At 39.2% G+C, this 27,169-nt stretch overlaps 1 protein-coding gene across 1 annotated transcript; it reads right to left on the bottom strand.

Annotated features, from left to right (window-relative positions):
- Nucleotides 1-1,603: 1,603 nt before the first annotated feature.
- LOC138199363 (V-set and transmembrane domain-containing protein 2-like protein) lies at nucleotides 1,604-20,422 on the bottom strand. Its single transcript, XM_069151410.1, has 4 exons — nucleotides 20,164-20,422; nucleotides 5,236-5,405; nucleotides 3,325-3,369; nucleotides 1,604-2,798 (listed from the first exon to the last, which is right to left on the bottom strand). The coding sequence occupies exons 1-4, from the start codon at nucleotides 20,276-20,278 to the stop codon at nucleotides 2,487-2,489; spliced, it is 642 nt and encodes a 213-aa protein (XP_069007511.1). The 5' UTR covers nucleotides 20,279-20,422; the 3' UTR covers nucleotides 1,604-2,486.
- Nucleotides 20,423-27,169: the final 6,747 nt, after the last annotated feature.

Below are 27,169 nucleotides of genomic sequence, written 5' to 3'. Positions count from 1 at the left end.
CAGCTCTCCACCTCACTATCTTCTTTTTCTCTCCTTGCTCCTGGGACACACATCACATCAAAAAACCTGTACTGCCATTGCAACAGAGCATAATAAACCCCTCTCCCTCATAAATCCTTCACTACTGATTAAACTCTTAGAGGAGGGACATAAACTATATTACATAATATTCATAATTTTCTGAAAAGTAACCCCTGTAACCTTTCACATGTTCTTTTTCTTGGTAATGGGTAAAAAAATGTATGACCTTTCATCAACAGCTATGGTGACAGATAAAATTTGCTGTGCCCTGACATAAAAATGCTGTGCTTGTGAAATGAAGGTCACAAACAATTTCACATTCATATAAAACAATCTGAGAAAGCAGTACACCTCCGAGTGCCTCCGACACAACTGCGCCAACCACTTTTGTCACCACAATATTATTATTCCCCCAACGTACCTCAAAGGAAATTCACTCTGAAGCCTAACCAGGGACAGAACCACAGCAGTTTACTGCAGCCGCGCTCAGGACCAACAAAGATCACTGCCATCAACATCAGCATCAGAATGAAAGAAAATCGTCTGTTTCAAGCTCATCTGTGCACCCTGGATACATTTCGCAATCTGAATGTCTATTGATATATCTTGATATATACGCATGTCTTTAAACACCAAAAGCCACGAATAACTAGGTTATGGTGTGATTCTTTCACAGTCTTGGCTCATTGTCCCTTGAAATAAAAAGTGTCAAAAAGATGTTTGAAGATCTTTGAAAGTTTTGGAGATGGGCCAGGAGCGAATAAAGAGATTTCCCCCGGCTGAAGAGGCTCCTGTGGACGCTGGACATGGAGGACAGGTCATCGGCATCTGTGGTTGGCTGACCTGCCCGAGAGGCAGCAGGTAAAACTAAATTCCCTACTACTGTTTCATTTAATCTGCATGAAAGATTGTTAAAGGCATCCGACAGAGCACAAAGCAGATGCATGAACGCTGCTTCGTTTATAAAGTGCGCTCATGGGGAGGGACAAAATAGACTCAAAACTATTGGACAGAGAGGAACTCGTGACTATTAATCCCTCTGATCAACTACCGTGAAACATAATTAAAAAGAAGGTAGCTCAAATTCAGTTTGAAACTACTTTTGGCAGCAAAAAAAACAAAATAAAAACATTCCTTTGTCCTCATATCATTTTCTGCCTCTATTATAGGCTACAATTCAAATTAAGAATCCACAGATTTCCTCCACAAAGAACATGACCAGAATCATGAGTAGCAATTCCTTTGCAGTAAAAATAAAACATTAAATTAACATCGATCAAATTAACAAATGTAGGTACAATTAAAAGTCTATTATGTTGTTAAATCTTTGTGTCCTCTTTTAACATGTACATGTGACAAATGTATATTTTTACAGATGAAATTATGTATTGTGATATTATCAAACCTGTCAGTAAACACCTGAGAGATGCTTGAAGTCACAGTGAGTCACAAACATGTCAGAGCAACACTGAATCTTGAGGCTCATGCTTTCTTATTTAAATGTATGCAGCTTCATTGAAACCTTATTCTAATAAAGCCCGTAGCAGGGCAGCAGAATGACTGAAAAAAAAAAAGACCAAAGTTGTTTCAAATGAATGTATTTAACAGAACAAATACTGAACAGCAGCACTAAGAACAAATACAATCAAGGAATGAAAACGAGATGCTCCATAAAAGTTTTAGACAGAAGGTGACACTGAGAAAGTAATGGCAAACATTTGGAGTGATTAACATAGTAGTTGTGGTTGTATCGTTTGGTTAAGTAGCACTGAGTGACTTTATGTTAGTGGTGACAGTAAAAGTCCACAGTGGAAAAAAGTGAATATACACAATAATTTATATATTATCTTGAAGTGAGGAAGGCATACATTTGCATTGTGACAGGCATTGTTGTAGTCGTGATTTAAAAAGCTAAATACAGCCCGTTAAAATGAAGATTACATAATTGAAATCAATGTGCTTCAAAAGTTTTCAGATAAATGAAAAAAAAAAGCTTAATTCTTTCTTCCTTAGGAGGCATTTACAATGAAATACTGCAGCTTTTTGTGGATGTTTTGGTAAAAGACAATAGAGATGGCACATTACAAAGGAAAGGCTAAATCCTGTGTATCAGTGAATCTCAGCTTTGCTTCGTTTTACTACTTTTGATATCCATAAATAACAACAACAACAACAAAAAAAATCCTTCTTTGTTATTAGACTTACTGTAACATGAACATAAATGTAATGCAATAGGAAAAAGCACAGAGACAAAGAACAAAGCAACACAAAGAACACAATCAGATTTAGCGTCAGTAAAACTGTCCCTTCTTTTGGGCGTCCAAACAGCAATATTAAAGATAACAAACCATGAGACACAAAGAGTGCAGTCTGGATTCAGCTGTGTGTTGATTAGCGCTCCGGTGACCGTCCCTCTTAACGGGAATAAGTCGTGAACATGCAGACGGACGGGCGCGTCGCCCGCCCTAAAGCACACAGCTCTCATCGCAGTCAGTGGTGCTGCCAGCTGATCTCTTCCTCAGTTCCCTGCCTTCTGTCTGGTGGGGGGAATGCGGGTGGTTCCCCTGTGACCGGTGTCCTGGCTCCTGCAGCCGGACATAGTCTGACTCCTGACCCCGCCTCACAGGCTCCACCTGGAGGTAGGCCCGAACGTGGTGGCGCTGCACCACCGTACTGCTGTAGTCGATGACGCGACACTCGTACGTGCCCTCGTCTGACGGTTTGACGCTGGAGAGGCGGAGTTTGTGGGAGATGTTGCTACCGGCCACTTTTACCACCTAATGAGGAAAAAAGACAATTCATTCTTATTTATTGCCAGTACAATAGTATTTTAAAGGCCTTTAGAAACTGTTGGTGGAATTAATTATAATTAATTTTTTTAAGTGTTCTAAAGCAACAATTTAACTTGTTGCTGTTTACAACAGTATTGAAGTTTTTAAAGCAGATAGTTCTGCCATGTTGACTAAATTTTTTCTGACCTGGCACGAATCTATTTGAACCAGTTTTTCAACCACTGTTGCAAATTTGCATTGAATAGTTTTGATGCAAAATATTCACCAGTGAGGGTTTCGCATGCTCGTTTCATATAGTCACCGGGCCTCTAGTGTGTAAACATCTTAACACTATATCCTTCTCAACTACATTCTCAACTTTTTTCTGAAATCCACTGTCGTTAAGAGATAATGAAACACTCCATGAATGAATCCATGAATTTGAAATAAATCTTCCAAAGATTTTATTTCTTTAATATGCATGAGAATAAAAATAATGGAAAAAAAAATCAGCAAGCTTCATCAAACTCACACTAATTTTGGTGGCCTCTCTGGACGTCTCCTCCAGCGGTAGAACCTGCACAGAAACATGGATGAAGCGTTGGCAGCAGAGAGCTCATTGAGGCAGCTCTTTTCAGGAAACATCTCATTGCTAATGCTGGCAACATCTCACTGGAGAGACATGTCTCATGTTTTTAGAAGCTTTTCTAACACAGGAGTCCCTTTTTGGACTGCTTATTTGTTGTAGTTACCGCTTTCTCTTGTAGTTGAGTGTGTGCATGCATGTTTAAATGTGTGTGTGTGTACAAGCACACACTCCACAGCATCCTCTGAGCAGGAGAGTGTGTGTGATTGGGTATGCAGAGGCACAGAGGTATTCTTTTGGGCATATTTATGAATTATGCATGGAGCACAAAGAGATTTTGAAAATCTATTTCTTTCTCAGTGCCAATTATAGTGTCTCGAGGCACAACAGGGGAGCCTGAGTTCCCCCATGATGGGAGAGAGTCTACCTGTTCCCCCTGCTGGCAAATGCTAATCAGCAATTACTCATTACCATGCCAGTGGATTTCTTCAATGGCTAATATTGCATTTCCATTTGACTGATATACAGTACAGTAAGCTTTAGGTTCAGTTCTGTCCACAAAAATTAATCATAAAAATGGAAAAAGTCTATATTCAAAATGGAGAAAACACCTGCTGCTTTCAAGCACTATGAACTCACTGACATAGAAAATGTATTCCATTTTGTTTTCTAGGGTTGTTGTTTTTTTTACTCTGAACTACATGATACTTGGGAAATGCATATTAATGACTTCTCTGTTCGCATAAGAAAATGTTAAAGTTTGGCAGTTGCTTGGGAGACGAGGGAGTCTTTTTTTAGGTTAAACATTTGGCTTGTACCATGTTTTGTTTTCTGCTCAGTGCAAAAGGTTTTGAAAAAATGTGTACACTCTCAAAAATTACTGAAAAGATCAAGATAATATCAGTGATCTTGTGATATTTCTTATGTCTAATATACAGCAATGTAACTGTAGTCTCAGGAGGATATTAGTATAACATGGAAATAAAAAATAGTTAATAGTTATGTATACCACTGCAGCTCTAGTCATCATACAGTAGCCCACACAGATGCTGTGATTCCCAACCAGTTTCTTGTCAGACACCCCTACAATCGTCCTTTAACACCACCCAAACACGGATTATTAAATGGATGGTGAAACTAATATGTATGTGAAAGCTCATATTATTACAATATTTGTTTCATACTTACTCCTGACCCTACATGAATACCAAAGGTAGTCAGCAACCCAGGATTATATACAGTGAGTAATTCATTTTCAAATAATCACTCAACTATTAACAATTCAAAATAAATTAACATTGCTGGAATAAAAATAATAAAACATGTTTTCCAATTGTTATTGTATGGAACCTGGAGGTAATTCAGTTTTTTGGGAAATTAATGTTGTAATATCCACGTTGTCCTCATGGTGGCAGTATTGGCTGAATGTTACAATAAGTAAACGGACATCAATATACTGGGTTTATTTGGCTTATTGTCACAATGTAATGGCACTCAAACTGAGTTACAGGTTTTCTGGGAAAAAAACAATGTTTTCCTCAATGAAGTATGTTATTAATTTGAAATTTTATAAGTAAACTAAAGTTCTCTGAAATTATAAAATGATGATGTCAAGCAGAGCTGCATTTGGTTAAACATTGGAAAGTTTTGAAGGTAAATTTGAAGCTATTCTTGAGGAATTAGTTTTTGATCAATTCATTAGTTATATCATCTAAAAGCAGAACTGAGAATCTAAAATGGTCACAAATCCAAGCCGGGAATACAAAAGATCTCAGAAGTGTGCACTTCCTTGGACAATAAAACACTGCACGTATACATTTAAACCAGAACAAGATTAACGTTCCCCTTGAAGCTTACATCATTAGTGAAATGGCCAGGCTTCTCTTGCCAGTCTCTGTGGTCCTTGATGTACCACCACTGGATCTCCAGTGAGTAGGAGAGAGAGCCGGCCCCTCGGAAGGAGCAGGCCATCTCTACATCCTCACCGCTGTGCGTCGTGATGTCGTGTGGGACCTCTGTAAAGAGAGCTGTAACAGAAAGAAACAAAAGAAAAAAGAAACAATGACTTCCCCATAAATGACAGAAACGAAAATCCTTGAGATTTCTATTTCTCAGAGAGTTCAGTGACCAAAATACCACCGGTGACATCACGACATCACACTTCAGCAAAAGAGAAATACTGAGACACAAACATGACAACTGCTATGAAGGATTTTAAAGAGTTTAGAGATTTTAAAAGGTCTCCACCAACACCTGTGGAAACAGTCTGGCTCGTGAGCCGCCAAGTGCTCCACTGTATCCACCAGCTAGTTGCTAACTCTATCTCTCTGCTGTTTGGGCTTGGGCAGGAGTGTTCAATGGGTTTATCAGTAGTTGACAGCTGGAAACAGCTGCCTACAGCTATAAGACAGGTTTGATGAGAGAGATGAGACAGGAAATGTGACACGTCAAAGCAAATTCTTTAGTAAAACTGTCAAAAGTCCAGGAGATCCCACTGTCGTACTTGAAGTGGGATAAGAACATAATAAGCCATCTGTTCTATCAGGTAACAATTAAATCTCATCAACAAACTATTCCTCTTTCAGAAAAAAAAACCCAAGACAGTAGTCAGTCAGCATATTTGCAATTGGCATTCACTGTGCCTTGTGCGAAGATGATCCCAGGATGAACAGGAAGCTGAGAGAAAAGGCTGAAAATAGAGGAGCAGGAGAGAGGGTTTTAGTGTCATTGGACTGACTGGGCCCTCAGGAGTCGTGCCCTTGATGCACTGCTGCTGGCGGCCGGGCTGTGGCCTCATTTGTCAGGAGGAGACATACTGTAGAGACGCAGCCTTTCAGGGGCCAAGAAAGGTAAAGGAAGAGGGAAGAGAGGGAAAGGGAGACAAGGGCAGAGGGGAAGGGAACTGAGGCGAGTGTGTTGAAAAGAAAGAGCTGAGACAGAAATGGAAAAGTGAGGAGACTGATAGGAGAGGCAGGGAGGAGAGCTGAAAGAGCTGAAGACGCACACAGTGATACGAAGGATATTGGACCTTTTTTTTTTTTTTTTTTTTTTTTTTTTAGAAAGAACTGTTAATAAATAGATGAAAGACATATGGAAACGTGCACAGACAGAGTATGATATAAAAGTGCAGACAGCAGTCCACTGCAGCTTGTATGTTTATATTCAGAGAACTTGGCTGATCTTTATGATCCAACCTGTCTTATTATTAATATCCTTTTTGATGCTGTAAAGCACCCTTTTCTCCTAATTACTTAATGGATCATATGTACCATGCAGTCAAACATATTTACTGTTTTTAAAATTATATTTAAACATTGCTAATATCTGCATTTGCACACCATGAACAGTCCATACAACTAAACTCTTCTGTGGAGGACACACTATTTGAGACGCTTTTCAATCTAAAAAACCAGCAGCACTAACTATGGGGTCACGAATCAATAACAACAAATTGCCACCTGTTTGACACAGTGTCACCAACCGGAGTCGACATGGATGCAAGCGGCTCTGTGAGGATGCACCGTGGAGCTAACATGCTAACATGCTGAGGTTCTGCAGGTTTGACAATATTGAACATCTCAGTTTTGTTGGGTCACTACAGTTATCGCATTTATTCAGGGAAGCATGCATATCTGAACCAAATTTCATGGCAAACCAATTGGACCACAGAGGTCAACTAAATAAATAATATCTTCATAACCCTTCTGTGGCCAAAAAAATAGCATTGTAAGCTTTACAAAAAAAGGCTTTCTCACAGCACTGATGTATTAGATAGGACATCTGTGCCTCACAGCGTTAGATGTCTTATCTCAATACCAAACATATTGCAAAATAAATGATAATAATGTGGTATTGTGTCTCACACAGCCACAGATAACTTTGTTGAAGGGCCCCTGGTGAATTCCTTTATACTGCCTTCTCCTTTAACTACGGCCATGAACACGAAGCACTCGCAGGCTCTTCCACAGAGTGGTCATGTCGTATGCTCTGATGCAAACTGCAATTACACTGACAGACCAAAGAGCTACATATGAGTGCATTCACTTCGCATCCCTGACAGGCTTCTGAGACATCTATTGAAAGAAACAAGCAGCATTGCAAAGACTTATACAAGTTAAATTCTTCAGATGAGACAAACAAGCAAGCGAAATTATAGACCCAAAACAACATTTTGAGTTTTCGCCTTGGATTATTTTCACTGATTACATAGCCTGTTAAATTGCTGAGCGTGTCATGAAAACATCACAGGCAGGCAGGAAAAAACAAAACCTCAAGCCACTTGAGTATAACTCCTGAGACTGAAAAAAAAAAGGTGAGATGAGGATACAATTCAGTTAATCTCAAATCTGCCTCTCCATCTTCACCTTAAAATATGAATCTTTACTAAAGATGCTGCTAGATAAAAGGGCAGAGAACAAATGTTCTCCCTGGTTTATGAGGCTTCACATGTAGCTCAGGGCCTGCAGATACAGTACGTAACAACACAACAGATGCTTTGAGGAATCTTAATTTAAGATCCACTGGACAGCAGCAAGCTCTGTCTGCTAATGAAGACTGAGACGAAGCTAACGGCTTAATTACTACATTCAATCAGGCTGAATTATCTAAACAGTAGAGACATTTTACAAGCCTCCTTTAATGTGAACATTGAAAGCCTCAGAGAAATAAATGGGAAAAGAGAATTTTATAGACATGATAATTTCTTAGGATACACTGGATAATGAGAATGAAAAGCAGAAGGACACAGGCAGAAAGCTGGACATTACAGCAGACAAACAGATGTTTTCCTGGAAATGTTTTCTGTGCAGCTCTGTGTACAGCAAAAGGAGACGAAAACTGTAAACACTCCTGCAGTGATTTCTCCTGATTTTGCACAGTGGGATGCATCTTCTGGGATGGTTTCCTGCAGTGCTGACTATTCCTTCGATGCCGCTGAAAACTGTAATCACAGCTGGTGGAATGATTCTCTTTCATCTGCCGATGCACGTTTTTCTTAATGGCAGGAAAATCTGCCAGGATAACAAGGCAATCCAATCTTAACAGCGCAAGTTCAAAAGCTCCAGAAATAGCATCTGAGGAAAAGTTCTTGTGATTATTATAAAGTGAAGGGATCCAGGAAACTGAAATGTGACGCGACCTATGACCTTTGAGAAATCACGCCAGCTCACAGTAGCAGCTGTTTTAGGAGTATCAACACAGCTTGTGTCTGAAGCAGCCAATTATGTCTTGACTATTAAGATTAATAGTCTACGATTAATTCAACATTTAATGACAGAGAAGATACATAATTCTCAATTAACCACAGATTCCTTTCACTCAAATGGGACAAAGAATTGAAACTGAAAAACCTCCTGAAGGGAGAAAGATTGTCATCAACTGCGGATTTGATACTTTTGTGTATTGGAACATATTTCTGAGAAAATACATTTTCTTAATGGTTTCATGCCAAGAATTCTTCTCTCTAACAGCATTAACTTTAGAGTATAAATCTCATTATTCAGGAGTGACGCGCTTCCTTTCGGATACCCGATGAAGAGCACAGAGGTTCTGACAAAACTTATAATAATGTCTAGTAATAATATCTTATGGTGCCAGAGCTGAAGCACAGAGGCAGATAACTTCCCTGTGCATTAAATATATGAGCAAAACAACAGAGGGTGGCATTTCAATCATCTTAGAGTTTTCTTAGTAGTCAGTGCAGGTTCTCGTGTTTTTTTTGTCCTCAAGATACAGTATCAACAGCTCGCGACAGAGCGCAGCAGTCTGTCACTTTTAACTGTCAGCTGCAGACAAAAAAGATGTTTGTGTGACACACAAAACTAGTGAGCACAAAAAAGGATAATATTGAAAAATTTTTTGAAAATATAAATGATTAGCTTACTACGCGAGTAGTTGATTAATTAAGAAGTATGGAATTATTCCATTATAAACTACTGTTGGCTAACTGTCCAATCACAGGTCTGATGTAACACAGTTTGGTCAACAATCTTCAGCTTTCTCCCCATTTAGAGGCGGTTTGAATGAGGGCAGACAAAATCAAATATCACAATATTTGATATTTGATATCTATATTGTGACAATATTGTAGGGATGATTATTGGTGCTGTCTCAAAATATCAACACAAATGAGATCTTGGTAATCATCAGTAACTCATTACTAAGTGGGTGAAGGCAAACAATAGAACAGCAAGTTCATAGAATGAAAACAATTAACTGTAATACAGCCTTTAAAACCGGAAAAAAAAAGACTAATGCCATATCATGATACTACGATATCCAAAATCTAAGACGCTATCTGGTCACGTCATGATATTTATATAATATCAATATACTGTCAAGTCCTTAATTAAGGACATATTTAGAACCCATTTTGCAGTATTTTCTATTTTAAACAACTCAGTTGGAGTCATTACAAAAAGTCAGCAGGACTTTCAACCAGCTCATTAAGCTAATGTTGGCTTAATTAAATAGCTAGCCACAGCTAATAATATCTGCTATCATCTCCTGTTATTTCAGCTGGCAATATGGAAGAGTAACAGCTGGAAATGAGCAGCATGATTTCTGTTTGATATCAAGAACCCGCTGTTTTAAAAATGACCAAATTCTGAGTGGTTATCATTGTAATGTCAAGAGAACTTCTTGATTGTTTTCACACCAATACTCTGGTTTTGAGGAGTTTGTGAACTCGTTTTCCCCTCGTCTTTTCACACAGAAAAAAAAACAAGCAAACCAAAATCCATCACAACAAACCACATGAGAACGTCCTCTCTGCTTATTGATTAGATGTGTCTGTGGTCCAAGCAAAAAGGAAACACAAGAAGAAGGTCCTGTGTTCTGGACTTTTGCATATTTCTGAGAAAACACGACAAGATAATTTCACATGAAGCACTGGCAGGTTAGGTTAACCCTAACAGCTAATTGGCATTGCCTTGGCAATTATCTGGCCAATATACCAGGCAAAACTCCATCCAATTCAACCAGTTTAAAAAGCACTGGTGTGAAAACACCCTAGCAGACCTAAACAAGTTTCATAACTAAGGAGACGTAGTGAACGCTTAGCTTTCTGTTGTAGTCAGTTGGCAAGTAAATATATAAAACATTCACTTTTAAAGTGGTAAAAAAGGTGCTTTTCTTAAATTTATAATCTGTAAGGAAATATATTTGGCTGCTGCGTTCTATAAAAGAATAATAATACGGATTTCATTATATTTTGTTTGCATATGACTTTTAAAAATCAACCCTTGATGCCTTTTCAAATATACATGACAATCCTTTTATATGATGAAAAACCAAAGTAGAGAATAAATCAGAATTAATGAGGCTATCTTAGCCTCCGCAGCCATTTAAAACCACAGTGTGTGAAGCCAAAGTCAAATCAAGGAGAGAGACTGCGCAGGGAGTCCTCATATACACCCGGGAGTCCAAAGCTACAGGACAGGCTTATAGCTGTAAGGTAATTCCTGCACTTTTCCCATTTCTTCAGCCAGCCAATAAGACCCTGATTCTGCAAACGCAAGATTTTTCTCAATTTTCCACCTCTTTCTTTCTCTTGTTTAAATCCTCTCTTAGCTCTTTCTCTGTCTTGCTGTCTCTCCCGCCAGCTCACTGACATCTCCCACAAATCTCTTCCTCTTGTTGAAAACACACTGCGTGTTTACTCTTCTCTCGCCCTCTTTTATTGCCCTTTCATTCTAACTTTCTACCTATTACAGGCTCCTTCCATCTCTTCTCAACTCTCACTTTCCTTCCTCCTTTAATTCAGTTCCCATCCTCACTTTCCCCCCTCTCTCTGCCTCTCTTGCTGAGTGGGCAGTCTGTGTCTGTTGGCTCTCTGGTGTCTGCTATAAAGAGATTTTTCCAGCGCTCTCAGAGTAGCCCACTACACCTCCTGAAGCGTAGCCCACCGCCTCTGCCAGGTGCTCGGCCTCCTGGGAGGATTGAGTGTCTCACTGTGTGGTGTCTTGTGGCTTGAATTCAGCACGTTGGATATCACGTTGTGTAGCTCTGTGTTGGTTTGAAATGGATGTTAAAAAGTGTAGCACATTATTTTTCTGTCATTGATTGACCATAATAGCACTGGTGTGTGTTTCCGGTGCGTGTTTTACATAAGCCATGATACACAAGTTGTTCCGTTATAAGAAAATAATGGAGGAGGTGGAGGCGGAAAATAGCAAGCAGAGGAGCCTGTACACGTATCACTCTGCAACATTTCACACATGCTTTTTCTCTCTAACACACACACCGTTACACACATCGGTTACCGAGGGAATCACAGCAATTCAAAGATCAAAGGGCAAAGCAAGAACTGCTTCACTAGATGGAGGAGGAGGACAGAAAGATGAAAAGTGACAAATTAAAATAAATTTGTGAGTAACTCCTAAAGAAAGCCGATGAAAAAAATCGTCAGTCTTGCAAACTCTGCCTGCTACTTCTTCTTTTCATCACACAGATTAAATATAATTGTTTTTACGCTCTATGAATCCATCATATAATTAATTTAGTTTACTGATTTTTTCTTTTTCTTTGTGAAAGGCAAACAATCTCATTAGCAGTCTTTGATGTAAAAGTGTGACAAGCAGGGGAAGACAGAGAGAGAGAGAGAGATCAGAAAACATTTGAGATGCAAAAATGCTACAGATGCATACAGTTAATTTATAATGGTAAAGATGGTTGGTTGTAGATATGGTATTTCCAAATGCAAATATCTACGTGGTGACAAAGGGTTTCGAGAATGCCAGAAAACAGGAAAAAATATATATTTTTAAATGCTCTTGGTTGTTTTTTTTAAATTATTATTTGCCCGACTGACTTACATTAACTTTTTGATGTTTGTGGTGACAATGTGTAGAACAATGAAAACATGTATAATAGCAAAGATTGAAGTCCACAAAACTTGGGTGTTGGAAGCAAATGACACATTTTAATGCAACAACTGGAATTACCGCCTCGTGGTTGTATGTCAGTTTGTAGTTTACATCCATGTCTGTCCAGACTGCCACAATATATGTAGTGAAGACTGAAGAAATTTAGCCGATAAATCAGATTCTGATAGAACATAAAGTTGCAGCCATAACAGTATACGAGGCTTTAAATATGGATGTTGCTTCAAAGAAGCTATAAATTCTAAATCGTGAAAGCTTCATACACATCTTCAACCCGACAGCTCAAAAGCTCTGTACAATCATTACAGTTTCAAGTTGGACACCCAAGATTGCTGTTTACGCTGCAGTGTGTTGAAGCCAAAGGTCCACGTAATGACAAATTAGATTTCTAACTGAAATAATCAGCCACATCATCATCATGTGGTTAAAGGTTTCTACATAAAGTAAAAGATATGACATTTCGTACTGAATGCTAATATAAACGACGTTTCAAACGGAAGCACACTCAAAACTCATATCATCCCAGATGCTGCATTACAGCCCACATTATCTCTGTGTAGTAAATTACTGGCAATGTCTCCTCCAATTTCTCCATTTACTGAAACTTTATGTCAGACTTTGTGTCTCTAATGTACTCCATACATTTTTAAAATGGAAGAACTTTTTGCTAACCCGCCCAGGCTTTGAGATACAAGGAATAAAATGTTTTTAAGTAAAACATAATTGTTTTATAGGTCTGACACCAGCCCTATTAATGCAAAAGTCTCCATCCATCCATCCTGATCTATATTCATCTGACAGTTGTCAAATTGCCTTTTAGTTTACTGTGCATTAACCTTCCTGTGAAACTTGTAGTTGACAAAGAAAGTCTGCTAGCTTGTGCTGTGCCAACGTCAGGCCCTATCAAAGCTGGCTCAGTAGCAATCCAACTGTTTCCTGACTTCAATCACAGCAGCATCACTGGAAATCAATACAATAACCTCAGTAGAATGCTAAATCAACACAAGAGCTGACTCCTCTGGTAAATTTTCATGGGTAAGAAAAGAATGAACATGTATTTGTGACGTGAATATTGACTTCGAGGGAAATCTTATGCACACAGGACCGTGTCATTTATAATGCTATATAGCAGGCAAACAAAGGCTCGGCCTTGTCTAAGTATAGATTTTCATAAAGACAGTAGTCAGACCTTCTTCAAGCAGAGGCAGAGGACCCTTCTTTGAAGATGTAAATACATTACATGCATTTTTAAAAAGGTCCTCTTTGGCATTTTTCACTATATTGCTCACAGAGCAATGATAGAAGGGAGGCCATGAGAACAGAGGCGGCTGCTCACTATCCATCAAAGACTCATTAAAAATGAAACGGGGAGGAAATAATGAAAGAAAACAATGCAGTGGAGGACATAAATATATAAACAAACACATGGCTCAAGCCAAAAAGAGGACCAGTCTTTTCTGGTGATGGTAAATATTTTGCGGGTCCCAGTCAAAATGAAAGTGATGAATCCAGCCTGAGTGCCTGTGTGAGGTCAATCCATCAATCCTCTCTTTCTCTGCTATAAAGGGAGCTTGAGCTGTTTGAGGGTGACTAAATTACAGAGGCCTCATTAGCATGGATGAGAAGCAAGTGTGACACCCGTATCTTTCCTTGTCCATGTGTGTGTTAGAGAGAAAGGGACTGGCAGTATAAGCTTGTCACCACCCATGAAACCTTCTGTTTCTTCTCTGTCAAACCCTTAAAGGATGAAGCTTATGTTATTCTATATTTATTTTACTGTCAACATATGACATGAAAACACCCAAACCAACAATATGTTTGTCCATCTCTTAACACTATCCCTCAAGTCCAATATTGGTAAGGAAATCCTTACTAATAGACCACAAATATATAAAGTGATTCCACTTAAAACAACAAAATTATTACTTAAAATAGTTTTTAGCAAATGTTAGTGGATTTATTGGGTCCATCCTAAGTCATACAGTGATAGACATTTACAGTGCTATAGTAGTTCAGTATATGCAGCGCCAGAGCACGTTTGTGGGAGTATACTAGGTTGGAGACAAGAAGTGCACCAGACAGTAAAGCAGGAGGGAAATGGTGCAAAGAAAGTCCTTTGTGTTTAGTGAGTAGCTAATCCCACACATGATAAACGTTGCAATAAGATATTATTTGGGTAATAATGTCTCTACAATAAATATGTAATAATACAGTCCTGGTGTTACCGAGACATGTAAAACATGTTTTAAACAACTTCATGCATTGTACTGTATCATTTGTTTGTAGGATGTCGCCCAAACTAGAGTGCAAGTGGTAAATGTGAGAAGCCAAGTAACTAGCTTTGGTTACGTGTTGTGGTTGACTCATTTTAAACACACTAGAATTACCGCCTCATGTTTGTATGCCTTCGCCTAACAGTCAAGTTGCAGTTTACATGCATGTTTGTCCAGACTCAAGACCTGAATTAGTTCAGCCTTGGAACCTAGTAAGCGTTTGTGCCAAGTTTGAAGAAATTCCCTCAAGGTGTTCATGAGCCATCGTGTTCACGAGGCTGGGATGGGAACAAGGGGGCATAAAACGGTCATAATGAATCTTATGGACCAAAAGTGTATTATATTATATTCAACAGTGCTGAGAAGTAAATATGTTATGATTTACCAGAGTAAGTGATATTGTGCTGGTTTTGAGTAACTAAAGTAAACAGTTTTAAAAGACCTCTCTTCTAAATGTCTATTCAGGCTCAGAATTTACAGAGCGAAACTGTGTATAGATGCACAGCAGGCTAACTCTGAGTATTGAAACAACTTGGCAAAGGTCGTGTAGCAGCCCAGTCTCCAGGGCAGCTTTTATGCCTCAGTGTGTTCCTGCAGAGGAGCATTTCAAATGAAGCCTTGGTAGCTGGAGGGATTGCAGAAATCCTTCTCTAAGTTAAATGCAAACATTTTTCACCTGAAAAAGTGCTGCCTGTTGGACACAGCTGGTAAACTCAGCTTCATTAGCTCAATGCCTCCATCGGAGTCACATCTGAAGAGAAGAAATGATTAATTGAAAAGAAATACAGAGACATAAAAATCCATCTTAACATCTCAACTTCCACCAAGGTGAATGTAAATAGCCTGTGAACAGAATCCTTCTGGGAGAAGGTATTCGCTAATTTGATGAATGGGTTTAATAATCAGGGAAGCCCCAAGGGAATGGAGGATGAAACAACAAGAAGCTGCAGCAATAAAGAGACCTGCTGCAGATATTTATCTTCATCTTACGAAACTTTAATCCACAAAAACTAACTAATGAAAGTTCTGTTGGGTTAGTGAATATCGGAAAGACCTTCAGGGATGACAGCATTTTGTTTTAAGTACCCAAGGACTACATTTCCATTCAATGGCATTAAAAAGAAGACATTATTTAGCAGTCAGATGAGGTCACAGCCACAGATGAGTCAGATATTATGATACTACTACTATTGAATTACGGTGTCGAGAGATTTCTGTACACAGCACAGTTCCTGTACAAGTGACGGCTTGTACCCAAATGTGAAAAAACACAAAATAATAGTCTTGAAAAATGCCAGTAAGTCAATAATGCTGTATTTGGTTGAGAATCAGCAGTGAGGAAACAGACAGTAGTCTCCTCTGGGAAATAATTGTTTGCCGCGAGACCTTCAGCCTGAATTCAAGGTGGAAGGTAAAAATAATGAAATAAGAATGGAGCGTCATACAGTGTAAATCAAGCAAGCAGCTGTCTGCCTGTTGCCACGAGGACCGGAGGCCTGTGGAGTGAATTTTTCATAGCCCCTGGGACGCGAGACTCCAAGGCTATTTCTGCGTTTCCTCTCGTTGTGGCAACATGAAGTTACACGTGTTGTTGACAACACATACTATGGCTCTGAGGCATTTTGGAGACGGCACACTGTACTCCATCTGGACTCCCCGGTGATGAAGGACAACATTATGTTCTATTCGACTATGCTGCCCTTGAGAGCCTTTACGTGATGCCGTCTGTGTTTTCCTTGAGACGGGACAGTCGAGTGCAGGAGCCGTCTGTTCTGCATAATGTGTCCAGAGTTACAAAGAACTAAACTGGAAACTGAATTTAAGTTGATGCAGTTTCACTTCAGTTGGAGCGGCTTTGGAAGCTGAAGTATGATATTAATGTAACGAAATGCCATGTTAATATAGAGTATTTCAATTCAAGAGAGTCTAGGTGAGCTTATACAACCAAGACCTCAGGATAAATAGATTGTGTGGTCTCAAGTCATCTCTATTAAAACATTCTTTATTTAATTAAACCAAACTTTTATGACATTTTTATGACATAAGCTCCATCCACACTAAACCTTACCATGCATAAGCTCTATTTGGAGGATTCTCTGCTGCTAAGCCAACATCCCCAATAAAAGGATTGTTGACTATTGATTATAGCATAAAGCAATAGTTTCCATGTGAGGCATTTAGGGGACTATTACCGCCCCCTCTGTGTTCTTTTTCTCCACATGTTGTTTAATTGATCTTGCCAGACAGCTTTTAGATAAATTACTGTCCCCTTCTGGCAGGAGTATCACATTACAACTAGGTGCCAGTAAAAACAGGGAAAAACAAGGATGTGATTAGTGCATACTATTCAATTTTAAAAAAAATATTTTAAAGACTATTCAAATATTATAAATATTTATGAAATCCTGACCTATCCCTGCTTCACACTTAAGGACCTCCAGAGATTTCTACATCACCAGAGAAACGTCGGTCACGTTAAACTGTCTCCAGTATCTGCTCGAGGTGTACCTTGTTGCAACCACTCTTTCACTGTCCCGCTCTTTCCTACCGTGCATTTGCCAGCACCCTCTGCTGTGACAGCATGACTGTACAATCTGTGCCCCCCCTCCCCTCCCTCCTGCACTGTCAGAGCTCCATTAAATTGAAAGCCAATGCAAACTGCCGGGGCTGGCCGTCCTCATTAAGAGGACACCAAGCAGAGGACTGGCAGAGGATCCCAGACACTTTGGAGGCCTAATGAATTGGTACACGCCCCCACACTGTGAAAGTGGTACACTCACTATGGATAACAGGATGAATGCTGCCAAAGAGCTCGAACATTGCAAGGCCTTGTGCTGGAAATGCATTTGACAGAACCACGTGTGGCACCATTATCATCACTTTGGGTTCTCTCCAAGGACAAAAACTCACAAAAGACCACATATTGACAAAGAACATTCACTGCTCAAACTTGACCTCCATGCACCTGCGGCAGGTGATAGTCTGAAACGATGCAAACAATGACGTGAAGCTTTTTATCCGTCTAACAGGGTCATTATTTCTTTACACAGAACACATGATTTTGTGTCATAGGTGATTCGATCTACACTTCAGCTCGAGTGGAAACAGGTGAACAGGGGCCACATGCACTTATCTGAAACAAATGAGTCAGGGCTGAATCTAACAGTGTATGCAGCCTCTCTGCTCTGCATGAGGGCTCCGCTCCACTCCGCATGGGCAATTTATCAAAAAGCATGATTACATTTTTTTTTTAATAAATACAAAATAAATTCTCCTGAGGAATACTTAACCACAAAGGAGACCACAACTCTGTTTTCTGAAGCTGTATCTGCTCAAAAGTGGAAATGAAATGCTTTTATTTTGTTTTCTGAATCTAATTTTTCATTCTTGTAAAACACCCTCAGGCATCTCTTCTTTATGGCCAGTCTGAGACAGAGTGGGGAGGAGGACACAACAATTACAGCCGCTTTTAATTAAATCCCTGTGGAAGAAATGCTACTAATTGATTTTCTAACCTGTCCAATCCATTTGGAACCACTGCACAGTCCACTCAATCATAGTGATCGAGCGAAAGCTAACTTGCTAAACAGAGTAGGCTCGAGGGACAGCTGGTCAGATAGCAGTAGTAGTTGTGGTTGTCGCACAATCGAATTAGATAACAGGAAATCTATGTTTGGATATGCAAGAAATTTAAGACTGCTTGGAGGTCAAAGTACCAATTATGTTTAAAAAAGTAACACTCAAATAAATAAAATAATTTCATGATCAAACGAGGTATTACACGTTCATGAAAACTTGACACTGTATGAAAATAAAAGGAAGAGAAATTATCCTTCAAGTCATTTTCGAGTTGACTTAACTTATTCCAAACAAAGACATTTTTAAGGATGGCGTCACCTACAAGAATAAAACTGTATTGTCCATCACTATCAGGAGCATACTCGAAAGATTTATACTGCATCACTGTAGACTCCAACATTTTAAAAGAATATACAATTTTTCTTCAATTGTACTCATTATTTTCATGTTCAGATTCATAAGCGGTGAATGACACAAATATACTACTTGGCAGTTTGACTTAACAGATCAGCAACCAATAAATCTGCCTGATGACAGCAAACACGTGAGCCACTGAAGTCAATAGAAGTGCTATACTGTAAAGAACCAAGCCAAGAGGAGTGCAGAACTACTGCAAACTCACACTGTTCTTTTGTTCCAACAAGAGGCAGCCAGCAGCATATGAAATATGGAAATATTGCTTTAATAAAGGGCACTTCACGCCTCTATCCACCTCCTGAAAAAGCACATCACAGATCCGCTCTCTCCTTCAGGTGCCTACAGGAGCTGTGTTTTGTCTTAGAAATACAGAACATTTGGGTTAATTTGCATTGCAATAATTTCACATACAGTTCTCGGAGATAAGCTTTCCTTGGTTGTAGATAAGTGGTCTCAGGCCCATATACATGTATCGTATAATTTAAATTTTGACAGTCTGGTTTTGAATGGAGCCTTATGTTCCATGTTGCTCTTTAGGTTTACGATCTGTCAGTCTCTACCATCAACTACTGCACTAAGGCAAAAATAAGTAAATAAATTAAAATATTCTATTCAGACGAGAGTGTAAGCGCCTCAAAGGTTGGTGATTTAAATCCGTCCCTGGATTATTAATATTTCTGCCAAAATTTCTGTCAACAAAGCCCCAAACTCTCAGATGCGGCTACTCAGTGAATAAAAGAGCTTTCAGGTGGGATGTTTTGGCGTACAGTAAGTAAAGCTGGCCCTTGGGGAAAGGCTCAACTCGGTTACAGTAAAATTAGATAAAAAATGTATTCAAATTTTTCTGATTAACTATAATGCCAAGCTTATTAGTTCAGCTAACACAAAGCTTATTTTCACATCAGGTAAAACCTCCTCAACTCACACAGATGCACCAAACGCATTATTTTTTTTTTATTATTTCCATAGAGATTACAGGATACAGCATTAACTGCATAGCTGTTTTTAAAATTTTTTTTATTTGTAATGATGTTTTTATAGCTTAGACCAGTCTTCAATTTCCTCTGATACTGTATCACTATTACCAAGGGATTCCCCCTTAATTTTGTGCTGACATTTATTATGCCAAATGCAAAACATACAACAGTCTGGCAGACACTTTGGTCAGCAGGTGCTGTTTCACAATATGAGGAAACTGCTACACTGGTTTGAAAAGCTACTCATGTTGCACCTGATTTTGTCAACCCAAATAGGTAATACTGAATTTAAATGTAGGGTATGAAAGTGGTCTGTGAAGCCTCTTAATGAGTTATGTAAAATGGTCTTTCATATTCAGAGAGATCACAACGCATCATCAAGTTGCACCATATTCAATCACTTACGCGTAGACACAATAAAACATGATAAAAGTGAGAAATTTAGAGATGTAATCCCTAAACCAATACATATTTAAGTTAATCATAGGCAACAAATAAGGCTGAATCTAGCTGAGGCTTATAACTGAAAGAATTAAAATTCCCACCAAATCAAGAATAATGTTCACACCCAGACTCTCCACCTCAACACTGAATGCAATGATATTAAATCTTCCAGTCAAAGGTACCTCCAACAAACACAAGCAGAGACCAACTCACCATTTCCAGAGATGTGATTATCCACGTCTCCGTGTCCGTCGTTGAGAGCTGCGTTAAGTTGAATGTAAAGTCCCGCGTACTGTAAAATCCCCATCACCACTCCAAACGCTCCCATTGTTTCAGCCGGCGTGTCGAGCAGTCGTATGAAATTGTCACGTTAGGTGGAGAGCATCGGTAACGATATGTCCCCACCGGCGCTGAGCAGCCCTCGCAGACATACAGCTGGAGCTGGAGGGGAGAGACGCTGATGCTCCACTCCGCTGCGCGCGAGAAGATGATGCGGCCGGGCGCGCGCGGAGGGAGAAGCAGCGTGGAGACAGGTGCAGCAGCTCGGCTCACACCGGGAGTTAATTACAGGCGGAGGGATCTCAGTGTCGGTTTAACTTTAATTTCTGCACTGTTTTTGAAACCTGTTAACTCGCTTCAACAGGATCTCCTCAATTATTCAGATTCTGGCTCTCTGGAGATATAGCCAACATTTGTATGTGAGCTTGGATGGTTGTTATTGATATGTTAAACATATTATGTTTCATGTAGAATATTTTATGTATTTTATTTATATCTCAATGTGTTCACCTAGCTGCAACACAAATATCATCTGGGAACAATAAAGTTTAAAGAATTGGCCTGGCTGCACAACCTTAAGGGAAAGGAAACTGCTTTTTTAAATTTTGCATTTATGTTTTCGTTTATGATGCATTTTTAGATCCGTAGTGCTTTTCCTCATATGTTTTCACCTTTGTATGTGTTTTGTCCTCAGGGAACCCGGTAAAAGAAACAAATTATCATTTTTACTTTCCAGTTTTTACTCCAAATAAATAATTGAAACACGTTAACTGCTTAGGCTTTGGAAGTGCTGGTTGTGCAGATGTTGTCACTGGCTGCAGCTACATGTTATTACCATACTAATTAACTCTCAGCAAGAAAATAAATGGTCTTAAATTTCAAATTATGTTTTCTAAACATCGCATTAAAGGGGGATTTTAAAAATAATATTAAACTTTGTAATCCAGAAACAACTCATTTAAAACTAGAGTGCCAATAAACTCTGATCCCGATGTTCCTGAGCCAGATGTTTGAAGTCTAATGGGGATTTGTGGATGTAAATGATAATTTTGAGTTTGAGTGGTCATTCTTTTTACGGTAGCCCTCAGGAAGGGATGCCAAAGTCACCAAAAACCAAACTCGATCATGTCAGTATTCCTAAACGTGTATTTTTAGTTTCACCTTCACATGATACAGAGGTGACATGTGAGTCTGTGTCGAGCTGTCCATGGCTGATGGGACAAACACAGTCTGGTCTCAATGAAAAGACGAGTGGCCTTTAGACAGTGTTCTTTCTTTCCCAGTTTGACAGCCAGACGGTTCACATAATAGCTGAAGGACAATGGTCTCATAATGAAGATGAGGAGAACATGCTCTGCTGTTGGCTTGTCTCTCTGACATTCTGCAGAAATACAATAAATTAATAAATACAGTACATTTTCAACAAATGCACAATGAGCAAAAATTGTATCTTAACATTTTCAGGGATCAAATACATTTGATGTTTCGTATTGTTTTAGTGCTTTTATATAAATGCTGCATGATTTCAGTTTTTACTTGATAGACTGAGACTGAAAAGACATTGCTGCTGTTGCCCTGGTAACAAAAAGTCAAATAATATAAAGTAAGATAATTATTGATATTAGAAATTTAAAGGTATAATCCCTTTTCATTTAGTTTAGCACATGCGTTTTATTTTGCTTGAGTGTGTAATTAATTATCCAGCTAACTTTGATCCATCTGTGCAGCAGCCTGACATGAGAAGCTCACGGCATACATTTTGGATTTTCTGGGTTGGAAGAGGAATATGTTTTAAAATTGAATACATTTAAAGTGTAATTTGGTTCACTCAGGCTTACATATGAGTTGTATTACAGTCATGTCGGGACACATCAATTTGTTTGCTTTGACTTTAATGAGGAATTTAATACAAATCTGTCTTCTGTTGGTGTCAGCAAGACTGGAAAATAATTTGTTTAGGGTTTAAACAATTGGGACATCCACAGCTAAAAGCTTTCTCCCTGCACATATGAGCATGAACAGACACCGTCATCTAAGAAGCTTTGAAATCACTTCACTGCTTCAAAAAGAAAACCAGTTAACCTCAGAGGTCTTTGAGAAACCCTCAAATTTTTACTGTGCACCTGATCCAACAGAGATTCATACAGTTGTTGATTTTTCCTGTTGGCTGGTGCCGATGTCTGCTCTCTTCCTGTGGGTGTCAACCAGGCTCTCAAGGAGGGTGAAATTGAAGCTGATGTATGCAGACGTGAGCCCCTAAGACGGACACAACACCTGCATGGTAGCTCTGAGCTCAGCACCTCGCCAGCGCTAACTGCCTCAGACAGCCCCATGAGGTGTGTGTGTGTGTGTGTGTGTGTGTGTGTGTGTGTGTGTGTGTGTGTGTGTGTGTGTGTGTGTGTGTGTGTGTGTGTGTGTGTGTGTGTGTGTGTGTGTGTGTGTGTGTGTGTGTGTGTGTGTGTGTGTGTGTGTGTGTGTGTGTGTGTGTTTGAGATGAGGGTTATACGGCGCAGGGCCCATTAAATGTAAAATGAAGGCGAACTGGGAGTGTGACTCAACCTGGGAGTGGATTTCAAAGCCGACAGCTTCCACAGAAGCTTCATGACATCCATTATTTATTGAGTTCTCTTTGACACATTCAGCTGCTTCTTTACCTACTGCATTTAGATAACACAGGATTGTGTTCCTCTCTCTGAACAAATTGTTGCAATCAGCAAAGAATAAAGAGCATAAAAGCTGCTCTAAATATGACAAATTAAATATTATTGTATCATGTATTATGTTTAAATACATATTTTTGGTATTTATTATCAAATGAAAAATGTTTTTTTTTTTTCATCCTAGTATAACATGGGTAATGTGCAATCGCTGCATTTTACACATATATTCTAAGATATAAATATTAATTATGGTTTATTATTCTCTGGACATTGCAGGGGTGCCATTATGGTTTCCTCAAAATATCTTGAATAGCCTCAAATCTTCTGATTTGTCTTGACTCAAGTCTCATATTTCAATACGACATCAATACTGCTCAAGTAAAGCCAAACTAATAAGTAAATTTGGATTATTGAAAATTATATTTTTGTATGGCAGCTAATGAGGTAAGTGATCTAATAATTCAACTGGTCTTTGGTTTGTGGAGTGCAACTAGTAAAGTGCTAAATACTTTGACAAAATGTAAAATAAATCATTTCAAAAAGTAGCACACACTTTTCGCACATACCACTGGACACAAGGGTGGCACCACTCAGCATTGCTTCTAATGTTTCCCAGTGGTTACTCACCAGAAAAATAGTCCTGTGGCCCAAAAGACCTTTTCCCCATTGACCACAATTATGGAAGGTTATATAAATGTAGATTTAGATTTGTATGAAATAAAAACATAAAGTTAATATCTAGCAGCCACTTGGGCAGCTTCTATGTAAAATGAATTTGACTTTGTTCAAATGGATGTACTTCTCGCTATAGATTAGTCTTTGGAAAAACAAAATTACAGTTACTAACAAAAAGACACCAGCTAACAGGAACACAATGTCAGACTGGATTAAATTAAAAAAAATGGCAATTTACTGTAATCTTTTAGTACCTGCCCTCTTCTGGGCCTGATTATCACTGTTGTGTTTTAATTCCTCTTTTGATGTCTGTGTTATTCACTGCTGAAAGAATAAGTTCTCTTTATTTTGCATGTTGGAATCACAGTTCATGTTTTGTATCCCCCTTGGGGGTCACCGTAGTTCTGCCTTTCCTGTCCATTAAATTCAACTCTGTCCATTAACCCTTAACTTGTTGAGCTCTGACTTTGTAACTCCTGTCACTATTTTAAAAAAGGTTAAATAAATTACAGTGTGTGTGTGATAAATGGGGTCTCGACTCTTTCTCTAGTGCTCTGTTTACTGGGTCTAATACCAATACATCTTTTGGCTCTTGAGTCTGCAGAGATCTCAGCACTTCATGAATATTAAACCAAGCTCCAAGCTCTGGAATACACATAACGGCAGCTTTAATACACAAGGTGAGGTTTGAAATGTGAATACAGCCACTAATGCTCAAATATTTGTGTTTATTCGGGCAGTTTTGGATTCCTTACACAATCCTGAGGGATTTTACTCCATGGCATATTCATGTAAATCCTAAGGCGTTTTTTCTTCACTCATCCTTTTTCCAATTGGCCAAGCTTTTTAGCATGTAGATGGTGCACATATTGCCTCCAAAAGCAAGGCTGTTTTGTGAGTCAAATGTTCCCATACCCTGGTGAAGACGTACAGGGCTTACACTCAGACTCAAATCTGTCCATCTTTGGGGTTAAGTGGAGGAGAAAATGGACTTGAACACAGACCTACGGAGCCTCAGTAATAGCTGTGCATCAAAAGTACATCAAAACACCACAAAGGGAAGGCTACACTAATACTTCATATATTAAACACTAACTGCCTCGACTTGAAAACTGTAAGATGTTCAGCAGTAAAATTAAACAAAACAGAACTTGTTATGTGGTTAGAGCATCCGTCATTACAGTGGCGAAACCACCAGACTGGAAACTGTCAAACTCATCTTTTGTAGCACCAACCTATTCAACGTCATTTGCCTTGACAGGACCCTTCACAAACATTACACCATTACACTTGTTCTCAATAGAAGGAAAGTGCTTTCACACTGCACAGAATTCATCACCAGCCAGGCAGGTAGTTGGACAGCCTCTTCCCCTCTGTCTCCACCTGTCATCTCGGTGAACGTGTAGGAAAAATTATATGATGGCAACAAGCACGGCACCATTTCCTAGTTCACTGGATACCGCTTCGCACTCCAGCAAGTCTTTGCTGTTCATTTCTTTTACAATTTTAACTGGCTGCCGCCATGAAGCGAAGATGTCAACTAGCATCCCCGCAGCAGCAGCAGGTGCGCCACATTAAGCACCTCTCCGTTTACTGCCTCCCTCCTGAGGCTAATGTGGCCTGACAGAAACATGCAACACATGAAGAAAGAGCAAAGATGAGGAATGTTTTCTGCATTATATGTTATAGAAATGGTGCTGATTATTCAAAGAATTCCAAATTTGAAAAGAAGAGCTTTAGTTAAATAATTTTGTTGTGTTATAAATGTGTGCAGCAATGTAAGGAGTTGTGTGTTTAATACAAAATAAGCATCATCTAAAGTTTCCTTCCACATAGAAAATGCTCATTATAAGCAAATGACTCAGCAGCCATTAGCTTTGTGATCACTTATATATAAATGCCACTTCAGTGCACTCACAAAGCCTGCAAGCTGGACAAGCAAGATCTATTCTGGCTATTAGAGTGTGCAGTGTTAATACACCCTCATTAGAGCAAGCTTTTCGCACAGGAGGTGATGCAATAGTCTTTACTCTCACTCTCAGCAGCCTTTTACAGCATTTCAGCACAGTGGGCACAGATTGCAGTCAACTGCTTTTTAATCTTCTACCAATTTTCATCAGCACCTCGGGGTCTGGTTTTTCAAGAGTCCACTCCAGCTCAGCAAGCTAAGTGACCAGCGCTTTGATCAGCATAAGCAACAGCAACCCTGACAAGACATGTCCCCCCAGTTGTGAAGCATTTTAGCCCCACATCATTATCTAATTAACTTAACATACACTTGTTCACCCACTGAGTTAGAGGTGAAGATTGACCCCACTCTCAAGTCTGTACACTAAATATGATGCGACTCTTTCCAGTACATTTCCCTAAATGTTGAACTTTAAATACTTAAAATGCAAGAAAGAGTTGAGTTCTGCTCATATATGATGCTTTGTTGAGAACTCAGTATCATGCCCTTGGATTAAGTAAAATAATTTACAACACACTACAATGGTAATTTACTGTTTCAAGTTCCTTTTGGATCTGCCTTTGGAAGAAACCCAATAAAGCCAGTTGTCTTGAAGACAGATATTTCTTATCAGAGATTATTTGTTTTGGATGCAGTGGGCTGCCTGTACATTTTTGATGGAGTGTGTCCCTATTTGAAGCAATTCAGGGAGCTCTGTTGTCACTGACGATGTCCTTTCATATCTCAAGACAAATGAAACAATAGATTTCTGAAACTAAGTTTGAACTTGAAAAATTTCCCCTGGGTACGATGTTTCTTGTCCCACTCAGCTGGCAACCATAAAGCAAACCTCCGTGCACCGCTGAAAAGTGAGAATTTTGTTAACATTTTACCACCGTGACGTGCTGAATACTCCAGCCCTCTCCGTGCATTTGCAGCATAAGTCATTCAGTTTAAATCATGTAAACGTGTTCTCCTGCAGATCGCCACTATCCAATCTCCCTGTTTCCATTCTAGCCTAAAAGTGTGGTGTGCAATATGGAGCACATGAAGAAAGATAGAGCTCCACCTGCCCTCGGCGAGCTACATTTCTTAATTTGTCAGAGGTTTCCGGAGATTGCAGGATACTGTCGCGTGCCACTCTGTGGTGAGGCTCGTGTTCATCAGCATTCCCGAAGACAGAGTGCACCATCAGGGTGCATTATGCAGAGTCAATCAATTTCACATTTGCTTGCGTGTGCAGCTACTCAATTCCATCACCTATGCCCTGTTGTCATGACAACGTTATTATACATTGCCATCGCCTTCAAAAGGAAATGAGAGGTTCATCGTTGAGATTTCACAGCTGCTGAAATGCATGAGTTGTGAGGACTGTGGATCATGACAGTGTGTATAGTGAGCATGTATGCCCTTGTATTTTTATCAGCAGCAAAGGTGTAATATAATATATATAATATAGCATACTTTAGATTTTAGAAGACAAACCTTTGATATTGTTACATGGTCACATGCACACACCTTCAAACAGTCATATCCAGAGAACCAGCTTCAGTTCCAGTGGACTGGCTTACCGTCAGTCAGTCGTCTAACAGATGGGTTTTTATTACAGTTTCATGTGCTGAGGTGCCAAACTCACCCAATAAACTGGCATGTGCTC

The sequence above is a fragment of the Embiotoca jacksoni genome, unplaced genomic scaffold (assembly GCF_022577435.1).
Source record: "Embiotoca jacksoni isolate LCO1_2020_lvr unplaced genomic scaffold, fEmbJac1.0.p SCAF_1, whole genome shotgun sequence".
NCBI lineage: Eukaryota > Metazoa > Chordata > Actinopteri > Embiotocidae > Embiotoca > Embiotoca jacksoni.
The sequence above is the reverse complement of the archived record's forward strand: the minus strand, read 5'-3'. Positions and strand labels throughout refer to the sequence as shown.